The 12,307-nt window shown below is 41.0% G+C and overlaps 1 protein-coding gene across 8 annotated transcripts in view; it reads right to left on the bottom strand.

Annotated features, from left to right (window-relative positions):
- Positions 1-9,592, bottom strand: part of LDAH (lipid droplet associated hydrolase) — an 88,590-nt gene extending 78,998 nt beyond the window's left edge. For 2 of the 8 annotated variants that reach the window (XR_009739529.1, XM_061433211.1), the window contains exons 1-2: positions 7,841-8,793; positions 4,911-5,066 (exon numbers count right to left, since the gene is read on the bottom strand). Coding sequence is in view for 7 of the 8 variants with exons in the window: in XM_061433211.1 (XP_061289195.1) it covers positions 4,911-5,066; positions 7,841-7,955 (271 nt within the window). In the remaining variant the exon portion in view is untranslated. The other 6 variants (XM_061433205.1, XM_061433206.1, XM_061433207.1 and 3 more) reach the window with 6 other exon arrangements.
- Between the last annotated feature and the right edge of the window lie 2,715 nt (positions 9,593-12,307).

The following is a 12,307-nucleotide window of genomic DNA, read 5'->3' as shown; positions in this document are numbered from 1 at the left end:
GATCTTCGTTTTCTGAATGTTGAGCTTAAGCCAACTTTTTCACTCTCCTCTTTCACTTTCATCAAGAGGCTCTTTAGTTCTTCACTTTCTGCCATAAGGGTGGTATTATCTGCCTATCTGAAGTTGTTGATATTTCTTCCAGCAATCTTGATTTCAGCTTGTGCTTCCTCCAGCCCAGCATTTATCATGATGTACTCTGCATATAAGTTAAATAAGCAGGGTGACAATATACAGCCTTGACATACCCCTTTCCCTATTTGGAACCAGTCTCTTGTTGCATGTCCAGTTCTAACTGTTGCTTCCTGACCTGCATATAGGTTTCTCAAGAGGCAGGTCAGGTGGTCTGGTATGCCCATCTCTTTCAGAATTTTCCACAGTTTGTTGTTATCCACACAGTCAAAGGCTTTGGCATAGTCAATAAAGCAGAAAGAGATGTTTTTCTGGAACTCTCTTGCTTTTTTGATGATCCGGCGGATGTTGGCAATTTGATCTGTGGTTCCTCTGCCTTTTCTAAAACCAGCTTGAACATCTGAAAGTTCACGGTTCATGTACTGTTGAAGACTAGGTTGGAGAATTTTGAGCATTACTTTATTAGCATGTGAAATGAGTGTAATTGTGTGGTAGTTTGAACATTCTTTAGCATTGCCTTTGAGATTGGAATAAAAAAAAAACAAAAACTGACCTTTTCCAGTCCTGTGGCCACAGCAAGTTTTCCAAATTTGCTGGCATGTTGAGTGCAGCACCTTCACAGCATCATCTTTTAGGATTTGAAATAGCTCAACTGGAATTCCATCACCTCCACTAGCTTTGTTTGTAGTGATGCCTCCTAAGGTCCACTTGACTTCTCATTCCAGTATGTCTGGCTCTAGGTGAGTGATCACACCATTGTGGTTATCTGGGTCATGAAGATCTTTTTTGTATAGTTCTTCTGTGTATTCTTGCCATCTCTTCTTAATATCTTCTGCTTCTGTTAAGTCCATACCATTTCTGTCCTTTACTGTGCCCATCTTTGCATGAAATGTTCCCTCGGTATCTCTAATTTTCTTGAGGAGATCTCTAGTCTTTCCCATTCTATTGTTTTCCTCTATTTCTTTGCACTGATCACTGAAGAAGACTTTCTTATCTTCCTTGCTAGTCTTTGGAACTCTGCATTCAGATGGGTATATCTTTCCTTTTCTCCTTTGCCTTTAGCTTCTCTTCTTATCTCAGTTATTCGTAAGGTCTCCTCAGACAACCATTTTGCCTTTTTGCATTTCTTTTTTCTTGGGGATGGTCTTGATCCCTGCCTCCTGTACAATGTCATGAACTTCTGTCCATAGTTTTTCAGGCATTCTGTCTATTGGATTTAATCCCTTGAATCTATTTGTCACTTCCACTGTATAATTGTAAGGGATTTGATTTAGGTCATACCTGAATGGTCTAATGGTTTTCCCTACTTTCTTCAATTTAAGTCTGAATCTGGCAATAAGGAATTCATGATCTGAGCCATAGTCACCTCCTGGTCTTGTTTTTGCTGACTGTATAGAGCTTCTCCATCTCTGGCTGCAAAGAATATAAGCAATCTGATTTCGGTACTGACCATCTGGTGATGTCCATGTGTAGTAGAGACCTCACTATTCTCTAACACTTCCTACACCTCAATAACAGCAAAGGCTTTTGCAACACAGTATTCCTGACACCTCATACCAGTGAGTGAGTGAATGAACATCTCTGAGTGGTTAAGTATAGAGTAAGCTGTTTCTCCATTACTAGTTTATGCTACTGGAACAACCTCTCTTCCTCTAAGGTTGAAGCCATCTACTTCCATCCATCAACTTTTTAGTCACTCTAACACATTCCTTGAAAACCCTGACCCTTAAAAGAGATGTCAGTTTCACTTGTCATTCCAAAGACTTAAGTGATTTCAAAATCTGGGTGGACTGAGCCAACACCTTTGTCCCATAATTCATTATCTTGATCATATTCAAAGAACTTCACCTATATCCGACGTAAGCAACCAATTCAAGTAGCCTCAGCCTAGACCGGTGGTGTGCATAAACTAAAAGTTGATGCTCTGTGACAACTAGAGAGGTGGGGTGGGGAGGGAGGTCAGAGGGAGGTTTAAGAGGGAGAAGACATATGTATACCTATGGCTGATTCACGCTGATATATGACAGAAACCATTGCAATATTGAAAGCAATTATCCTCCAACTAAAAATTAAATTTAAAAAATCCACTAGAGGACTTCTTAAGAATTGTACCACTCCCAGAGTTTCTGGTTCATTAGGTTTAGGACAGGGCCCCCAAATTTGCATTTGTAACAAGTTATTAGATGATACTGTTGGTTCTGACAACTTTAAAAATCACAGGTTTGTGTCTCTTCATTACCCAGAAATGGTTTACATTCAAAGCATCCCAACTCTGATAGCCATTTTCCAGGTTGACCTTCGGCCCTTTTAGACTTCACTCCCAATATACCTGTATTTGATCACAGCCCTACTCAAAATCTACCTACTTGCTTTTGGTCAATAATTCCTTTCATCCCGCATATTTGTGTCAGTCCAGCATATTTGCTATTTTTAATGCTGACCAATTTCCTCAAGGCCACAATCACCCTCTGCCATCCTTACTCCCCACAGATCACCTCAACTCTTAACAGAGAAAACAGAGGTCAAAAGGCAGGAACTACTTCATTGCCTCTGAACACACCTTCACACTTCTTCATTTCAGTAACCAACTTCACCTCCTTCATTCTAGCCTCAGAAAGATATCCCTTCTAAAGTCCAAGACAATATTTTTGATTATTTTTTCAATCCTACACTCTACCATGGTCTCAAATCTCTGCTTCATCAAAAGAACACTTCTTATGCCTATAATTTCAAACTCTCCCTCACTACAGGCCGAGTAAATGTATTTTTAATTTTAATAGAAAGCTGACATACTGCTTTTCAAAAATACTGTTACATTGTAGCAGAACACTGGAAGTTTATTTTCAGAAAAGGTTAAACCAAAGAGAGGTTCTGGATCAGAAATCATAGCCCAGCTGAGAACAAAAGCACTATACTGAGAAGAAACACTGAAATTCCAACCTCTTTTCCCTTGTTCAGCTCTAACACCAGCAGCCAGGCATCCATGCCTCAAATGGGATGCTAGGAAGAGTCCTTCCTGGGAAAAGTGAACAATTCAAAAAACAGGTACAGATACTGAAAGCTAGAAATCCTTCAGTGAATGCTAGGTCCCTATCAAATTACCTTAAGGTGAGGACAACGTAGGGTGACCAACCATTCTATTTTGCCCATCCTGTTGTCATGGTTTTAGTACTGAAAGTTGTGTGTCCTAGAAAACCTTTCAGACTAGGATGGTTGGCCATCTGTGGACAAGCTCCACCTCTGAATACAAACTTCCAATCAACTGCTTATGTCTTCCTCTTAAAAATGAAAGGGTAGTCAAGGATTATCAAACATTTGAGAAAAAACAAACACTAGTGGAAACAGAAAACAGAACGCAGCAACAACTAATAATGCAAGAAGCCAAAAAAAAGGTTATGCACTGACAAAACATGAAACAGAAGAGTATGAAAAAAAGAAAGAACACAGAGCTTTGAGAATTGAAGTACAATTCCTGGTTTAAAAAATTTGGATTTCGGTCCACCGAAATCCAAATACAATGCATGGAAAACACCCACACCTTGGGGCTTGGTTATAAAATTTCAGAATCTTAGAACAAAGAAAAGATCTAAAGTATTTTTTCCCAGCAGAGGGGGAGAACTTCACACATAAAAGATAAAAAAAATCAGAAAAATACCAAGACTTCTTAAAAACAGTTAAAACCATGGAAGACACTGAAAATTTACTCCAAGTTCTAAGGAAACTACCATCTCTAACCTAGAACTCTAAGACATTTTCTGACAGGCTAGACCATCTTTCCCATGCTACATGGGAAGATGAATACATGTAGCATGGGAAAGATGAATTCCCATGTACCTCTTCTCAGGAAGTTCCTAGCAGGTGTGGTCCACCGAAAACAGGGAAATAAACCAAGAAAAATATGGGATTGGGAAACAAGGAATCCAACCCAAGAGAAAAGTGAAAGGAGTCCTCAGGATGGCCTGTGTAGGAGGCCCAGAGAGCAACCAGTCTAGACTGGAGTGGAAGAACATAGAATTCTGGTCACAGTGCCAAAAAATGAACTAAAACAAAACAGAAAACTGATTACTCTGAATATGAGAAGATTTTTTCACTTCTAGAGAATAATTTTTGGATAAATTACTGATTGAAACACAGACAACTAAGCAAATAAAAGAGACAATTATTAACATAGGGAAAACAAACAAAAATGTACAAGAAAAAAAATGTAACAATACTCCATAGGCCTAGCTGTGTACATGATATGTTGTGCTATAAAATGATACATATTTACAGTTTCATTTTTAATCTTTGAGCCTGATATATATATATATATATATTTTTTTAAGCTCATAACTTAAAGAAGTGCAATAAAGTATCTTTCCCTATCATTCTATTGACACTGATTCAGCAAAGATCACATATCACCCATTTGACAAATCCCAGAATAAATGTTCTACCATAAACTTATAATCATCTTGAAATGAGACAGTAAAAATTATTTAGAAATACTTGATAAAGTTCTAATTATTCTAAGTATTGCTAAAGAAATTTTAAAGCAGGTTATAAAATGATATGTATGGTATACATCATGATTTTTAAAATGTGTATATTATATATATTATTAATGCACAGAAGATAAACAAAAAGTTAAGCCACTAAAGTATTAAGGGTGGTTATTATCAATGGTTTGAGTGATTCTATTTCCTTCCACAAGGATTTTTATGTTTATCAAATTCTCTTTAAAATCAGAAATAGTCACATGTATCTGTATACATTCATCTTATCCAACTTTTTAAACTTACCAGGAATAATGAAAATAAGCAGCTTAGGCCTTGTGCCACTTTGATTATTAATGAGGTCAGTCCAGGGCCCACACTTTAGAACCTGGGTTTCAACTCCACAACATAAAATGAATTCCTCATGCACAGGAATTTCTTCCTTGATTTCTGAGTCCATTTCTAAATAAGGGGAGAAGAACAATATGAAGAGTCACTAAAATATAAAACTTTGAGCCAAAGGCAATATTCGAGAATAAAGAAGACAAAATTCAATATACCTAGAAGGAAATGTCACAAAGAGTTATGGGAAATATATGACTATTTAGCTACCCTAGATTTTTGGATTAAAAAAAAATTAAACCACAAGAGTACAGAGATAGAGGGACACGTCTGGTGAAATTAAAGACAATAGAGGAGTGTGAATCAAAACAAAAACCCCGCCACTCTCCTCTCCAGTCTAAACTGACAATATCCACAGCTAACTTTTATTTTCCCTCTGCTGGAATTCTCCTATAGCTAGATGCTCTACCAGTGAGACCTGGTGAAGTCTGATGAAGAAACAGAGGCTCTCGCTGCACTTGTACTCTCCCAGATAAGAAGGTAAAGAAGGACAGTGAACTCCTTGATGAGCTCTGAGTTATTCCTTTATTTTATATTTTTATGATATTAAAGCATTATATTATTCAATTATGAAATTGGTAGATAGAAAAAAACAGAATATCAAATAGCATCACAAACAATTTTCTGAATAACCATAAAACAATTTTCTGAATAATCAAGATACATGCAAAAATGCAGTCCCAAATTACTTCTATCAGCCCTCCAAATCTGCCTCTGCCTCTATCAATAGGACCATGTCCCAGACTTTCACTGGTCTTTCTAGCCTCCTCTTCAACTATCCTCCTTTCATTCAAAGCCCTCCAGAGTCTAGATTATAAATGCCCCTCATTTTTTCTCCTCTTACTGCTTTACCATTAACCTTGCACTCGGGTCTGTCTTGTCCCTGCAGTTCCTCAGTTGACTTCATGCTTTTCTGGTCCTAGAGCTTTGCCAATGTTTTACTCCCCAACCATTTTTCAGATGCTTTCCTCCTTGTACCAGTTATCAATGTATTGCCTCCAAATTCACTCTTCATTGCCTTCTCTGGACAAATGGATCAGAGTTTTTAAAATATTTTCCCTCTGCCAACTGACATGATGTTAACCTTGAAGAACGGGCTGGAAGAGAGACACTGCAGAAGAAGGGATTTTTTCCCCCTGGTTTCAGTATACTCTCCCAGGAGATTTCTCGAGGACTCATCCCTCCCACTTCCACGCTCAGGCTGTGAGGTCTCTCTAGAGCAGTGACTTCCAAGCGGACACAATTTTGTCCCCCAGAAGACATATGGCAAAAAATAAAAACAGTTTTTATTGTCACTTGGTATCAGGGGAGGTATTACTACCAGCATCTAGTGAGTAGAGGCCAGGGATACTGCTTAACACCCTACACCGCACATTACAGGCCCCCACAACAAAGAATCACTAGCCCAAAAGGTCAATAGTGGAAAACTGTCTGGAATGAAAATTTTTCACTTATGAAGTGGGGACTCCTTTTAAAATTATATTAAAATACGTTGACTGACTAAGTAAATAAAAGTATCATCTCACCTTTTCAATTGATTTTTGGTTCACTAATAAATGTCACTGTAGCCCAATCTCTAAAACTATCACAAAATACAATATATTTATAAAGGTCTTATGACATTTATAAAGTGTTAGAAACAATTAGATTTAACTGTTATACACAGTAAAAAATTAGAGTGCTGACAGAGAGGACACTGGCTAAATTTAAGATTTGCACCAGAAAGAGAATCCAAAGTTATTAACTATATTCAACTCATAAACACTTAATTTCAAAGTAAATGACATCGTAGGAGTTTAGCCACAGAATTAACAAGAAAGCAAGCAGTCTATGAAAATTGGAAAACAAGCAAAACACTAACAATAACTCTAAACACTTCAAGTAAAATACCACTGAGAAACCTGGAGTTAATGTACATATTGTAAAGCATCTTTTTATTTTACTTCACTCTTATGTTTCTGAATCTTACACAGCCAAATAAAAACAAAGTAAAGAAAAATTTTACTTTCTTCCTTACCTAAGAACCCAGGGTAATTCAATGCTGCAAACAATGGGCAGATTAACAGGAGACAATGTGTTCTAATATAAATTATTAAAGGTTGATGGCCTTGCCCTCAGGCATCACCTACAAGCAATTTTTAATGATAAATTTTGGCAAGCAGCAAGACTTACTCTGGATTAAAATCCAGGTACACAGTGTAGCTACAATCTGCACAATTTAGGTAAGCTTTACTCAGGTAAGCATAGGTGTTTATCTGCTTATATTAATTGGATTCTAACTTTATTTAGGTCAAAAGAAAGAAAAAGAAAACTATACACTAAGACCTCTCATATCTATACCTTAACAAAATATTAATAAATAGAATCTAGCAACACAGAAGATGAGTTATGTGGGATCTATTCCAGGTATATTTAACATTCAAAAGTCAATCAATGTAGTTTACCTATTAAGATACTAAAGAAAAAAAAAAACACATATTCACATGAGTTAACTAAATGCACATCCTGTTACCCAACAATTGTATTACTGGGTATTTGTCCAAGAGGTATAAAAACATATTCACGCAAAAACATTCAAGCAAAGATTCACAGCAGTTCTATTTGTAATAGCCTATAACTGGACACTACAAAAAAGTGAATGGCTAAACCAACTATGGAGAAGGCAATGGCACCCCACTCCAGTACTCTTGCCTGGAAAGTACCATGGACGGAGGAGCCTGGTAGGCTGTAGTCCATGGGTTCGCTAAGAGTCGGACACAACTGAGCGACTTCCCTTTCACTTTTCACTTTCATGCATTGGAAAGGGAAATGGCAACCTACTCCAGTGTTCTTACCTGGAGAATCCCGGGCGGGGGAGCCTGGTAGGCTGCCGTCTATGAGGTCGCACAGAGTCGGACATGATTGAAGTGACTTAGCAGCAGCAGCAGCAAACCAATTATGATAAGCCATACCATAGAATACTACTCAGCAAGAAAAAGGAACAAACTATTGACTCACTCAACAGTTTGCATGGATCTCAAAGGACTCACACATCCTGTCTGGTGTGCAAAAAAAAAAAAAAACAAACAAACAAACTCAAAGGTGAGAGATTACAGTAAACTTCCAGTGAAAGTGAAGTTGCTCAGTCTTGTCCGACTCTTTGTGACCCTGTGTACTGTAGCCCACCAGGCTCCTCCGTCCATGGGATTCTCCAGGCAAGAATACTGGAGTGGGTTGCCATTCCCTTCTTCAGGAGATCTTCCGACCGAGGGATCGAACCCAGGTCTCCCACGCCGCAGGCAGACACTTTACTCTCTGAGCCACCAGGGAAACCCAAAACTTCCTGCTGGCTCAAACTGTAAAGCGTCTGCCTACAATGCGGGAGACACGGGTTCAATCCCTGGGTCAGGTAGATCTCTTGGAGAAGGGAAAGGCAACCCACTCCAGTATTCTTGCCTCGTCCACCCCTCCACCCCAAAACATGGGCTCAAAGAAAACTCCCAGTACCCTGCAGCAAAGAACTTCAAGAGAGCTAGGAAATCGGTGCAGGGTGTGGACAGGTCATGCTTTAAGAGTTGACATTTACTGAGTGCTTATTACGTGCAAAGTACTGTTCCAAGTGTTACATGAAGTACCTCAGTTAAGAAAACAATCTTATCAAGTGGCTACTAATGTACCCCATTTTATACATTAGACAAAATGAGACACGGACTATTTCCGAAAAATACCATGATGCATCACACGCGGTAGAGGCAACAAAAGTCACAAATGTTTTCCCGAAATGCTGCACTCTTTAAGTTCAAGGCAGCAAGTGCCATTCTGACCTTGGCGTCACGGAGAACTATTAGACCAACTAGAGTGAACCTCAAACAAAGGGTGGTGGCGGTTGTTCAGTCGCTAAGTCGTGTCCGACGCTGCGTCCCCATAGACTGCAGCACGCCAGGCTCAGAGGAGTGCCAAGTTCAGAGACTGGTGCAACATTCAGTTCTCAAGAATACCCGGTGTAGCAAATTTGAGAGAGGCGGCGGGAAGGCGGTTGATCCTGAGGAGAAACTTGATTCCAAACCAAAAGAGACCATCAATGGACAAGATGGGAAACTGACACCCAGGGCGACAAGACAGCTGACTCGTTCAGGGCTAGAGGCTTAAGTTGGTTCAAGAACTCAGACCTTTGGACTCCCTAGCCCAGACTTTGGCCACTTCTAGTCACTTGTTCCCAACCAGCCGCCCAAAGTCCGGGCCCCCTACTCCCCCAAAGGGGCCGCCATAAGACTCCCTACAGACAGGCTGCCCTTAGCGGTCCACACGGTACGTTCCCGCTGGGCCGGCAGCCAAAGGGGCTCCGGGCCCCCAAGCGGTCGCAGCACCATTATTCACGCTCCTACCGGCCGTCTGGCTAAGGGCGGCACAGGCTCTGCGAGAGCCATTACGAGAAAGGGCTCTAGCTCCCGGGTGCCTGTCCCGCCGTCCTTCCTCCTACGAAGGCACCCCCAGAACGTGGGAGGAAGCTCCTCACCTGTCCACCCGGAAGGCACCACCTTCTGCCAAAACCTCAGTTAGGCGTCACAGGGTCCAGAAGTCCCGCCCCCTCCGACGTAATAGAGCCGCGCCACGCGCCGCGCTGGGGAACCGGGCCCCTCCAGGTCTCGGGGTGTGGCGAGTTTTGCAAGATGCTTGACTCTGGCTTGGACCCGGTGGCCCGGATCCAGCGAAAGCGCCGGAAAACTTTATCTGTGCTGGAACTTTCTTTCCTTCTTCATTTGAATTTCACCTGCTTTTATTTTAATCATCCTTGATATACTTAAAGCTTCCCTTTCTCCAAGTCTTCCCCGTGTTTTCCTCTGCCCATGTTTCCTTTTCCTCCCTTACTGGTTGCATCTTTTTCTTTAGTTTGCCCACATTCACGGGAAAGTTGGGTCTCAGCTGACCTGTTTGTTAGCGTTAATATACCCAGCCTCTGCTAGTCGGCCCTGTAGCAAAATGATGAAGATCCCTATTTCAGAAATATTTTAAGCTGTGGACTGAAAAAAGGATGCACAACTTGAGAGTTGCCTGTTACGTTTATTTGGGGGCAAAATGAGGACTGCAGCTTGGGAGGCAGCGGCCTCAGATAGCTCTGAGAGACTGCTCCAAAGAGTCAGTAGTAGAAGGTCGATATATAAGATTTTGGTGAAGGGGGGAAGTTCAATACAATTAGGCACTCCTTTTTACAAGAGGTTTTCTGCTTGTCACGAGCCTCTTACTTCACCATGAAGGGATTTAGTGCTTTTTTAAGGGCTTGCCTGATAGCTCAGTTAAAGAATCCACCCACAATGCAGGAAGGAGATCCTGGTTTGATTCCTGGGTCAGGAAGATCTGCTGGAGAAGGGATAGGCTGCCCACTCCAGTATTCTTGGGCTTCTCTTGTGGCTCAGGTGGTAAATAGGCAACCTGCAATGTGGGAGACCTGGGTTCAATCCCTGGGTTGGGAAGATCCCGTGGAGAAGGGAAAGGCTACCCACTCCAGTATTCTGGCCTGGAGAATTCCATGAACTGTATAGTTCATGGGTTCTCAAAGAGTCAGACAAAACTGAGCTACTTTCACTTTCACTTCTGTTGTCACAAGGCTCCAATGTCACCATGAAGGGATTTAGTGCTTTTCTAGATATGAGGAGATGCAAGGATTGAGGTCATAAAATCCATTCCTAAAAACATCCAACCATCTAAAGACCTGTCCCACCAGATTTCCTGGAGCCAGAGTGCCTCACTCCACGCTGAACTCCCTTGTGCTGTTTCAACAGCACAGGGTTCAATCTCCACAGAGGCAGATGGGCGGTTCCCTTATTGATGTTCAGTTGTTGGCAAATGCTCCTGGCAAGTGCCAATTTGTAGTTGGCAGAGCTTACATAACTAAACTCCATGAAGACAAAAGCCGTATTCATTCTGTGAACTGTTGATATCCTCAGCACCTGGCACATAGGTGAGTGGCATATGTCTGTCCAAAAATGCAGTAGAGAAAACGAAATAGTTTTCTAGCACCAGGGAGAAGCAGACAAGTAGACTGGTGAATCAGTAATCTCCCCCACACATAGAAAAGAAGACTTGATCCTTTTGTATTTAATATCTCAGTGGAGGCACCATCTTCGAGCTGCTAGTTGGAAGTTGATTGGTACCTCTTCATTACCTTCTCTGCTTTTGGTTTACTTCTAAACATAATAGTTAACCCAAAGAGTTTAGAAAAGGTCACTGCTTGTGCTTAGAGCTTCTCATGGATCAACATTTTGAATCCTCACACAACCCCAATGAGGTCAATATTAATACATGACTGTAGAGTCTGGAAATCGACAAATGCACAAAATAAGTGAATAATGACAATGCAATCACGCTACATGGGGGCTTCCCAGGTGGCACTGGTGTTAAAGAACCTGTCTGCCAGTGTAGGAGATTTAAGAGATGTGGGTTCAATCCCTGGGTCCGAAGATCCCCTGGATGAGGGCACGGCAACCTACAACAGTATTCTTGCCTGAAGAATCCCATGGACAGAGGACCCTGGAGGACTACAGTCCATAGGGTTGCACACAGAGACCACTGTAGCAATTTAGCACACACGCATGGCACTAAAATGACTTGTTCAAGGTGTTGTTGTCCCTCATTACTAATGCACAGCTCTATGTGTGCAAAATTCCAGTGAGTGTGGTTAAAGTGCAGCAGTTTTTTCAATTCTTGCATATGCATTTGTGGTGCATTGCTAAAGTGATTTTTGTCTCCAATTTCATTAAATAAGTCTGTGCCAGAAAAAGTAACCACAGGGGTTCCATCTTTTTTTTTTTTTTTTTTTAGTCTATCTTTCCAAATCTTTGGCCAGTCTATATTCAATTCAGTTCAGTTCAGTCGCTCAGTCGTGTCTGACTCTTTGTGACCCCATGAATCACAGCACACCAGGCCTCCCTGTCCATCACCAATATCCCCATATTATTTGCTGTTCAAATAGTTTCTACTTTTGACCTTGAAGGCATTTGTTAGGATTGCACTTCTCTTATAGGCTAGGGGTGGGGGACTTGTAGGAAGGGAGCGGCCAAGGGGATGTGAATATTTTTGGCCAATGAATTGTGAGGAGAAATACTATGTCACTTCCAGGCTGAGCAGTTGATATTTCTTGTGTGAAATCCTCCAAAATGTCACTCTATCCTTTGTGGAGATGATGGCAACATTTGAAGGATGTCTGTCCCAACAGCCTGTGTCCTTGAGTAGCTGCTGCTATATAAAACCTATTGACCATCCTGTGATGACTATTGGAAAAAGAAACCTCTGTTGCTATTTTTGGTTCTGTTACAATGTAGCCT

The sequence above is a fragment of the Bos javanicus genome, chromosome 11, assembly GCF_032452875.1.
Source record: "Bos javanicus breed banteng chromosome 11, ARS-OSU_banteng_1.0, whole genome shotgun sequence".
Lineage (NCBI taxonomy): Eukaryota > Metazoa > Chordata > Mammalia > Artiodactyla > Bovidae > Bos > Bos javanicus.
Note: the sequence above shows the minus strand (reverse complement) of the source record. Positions and strands in the feature narration are given on the sequence as shown.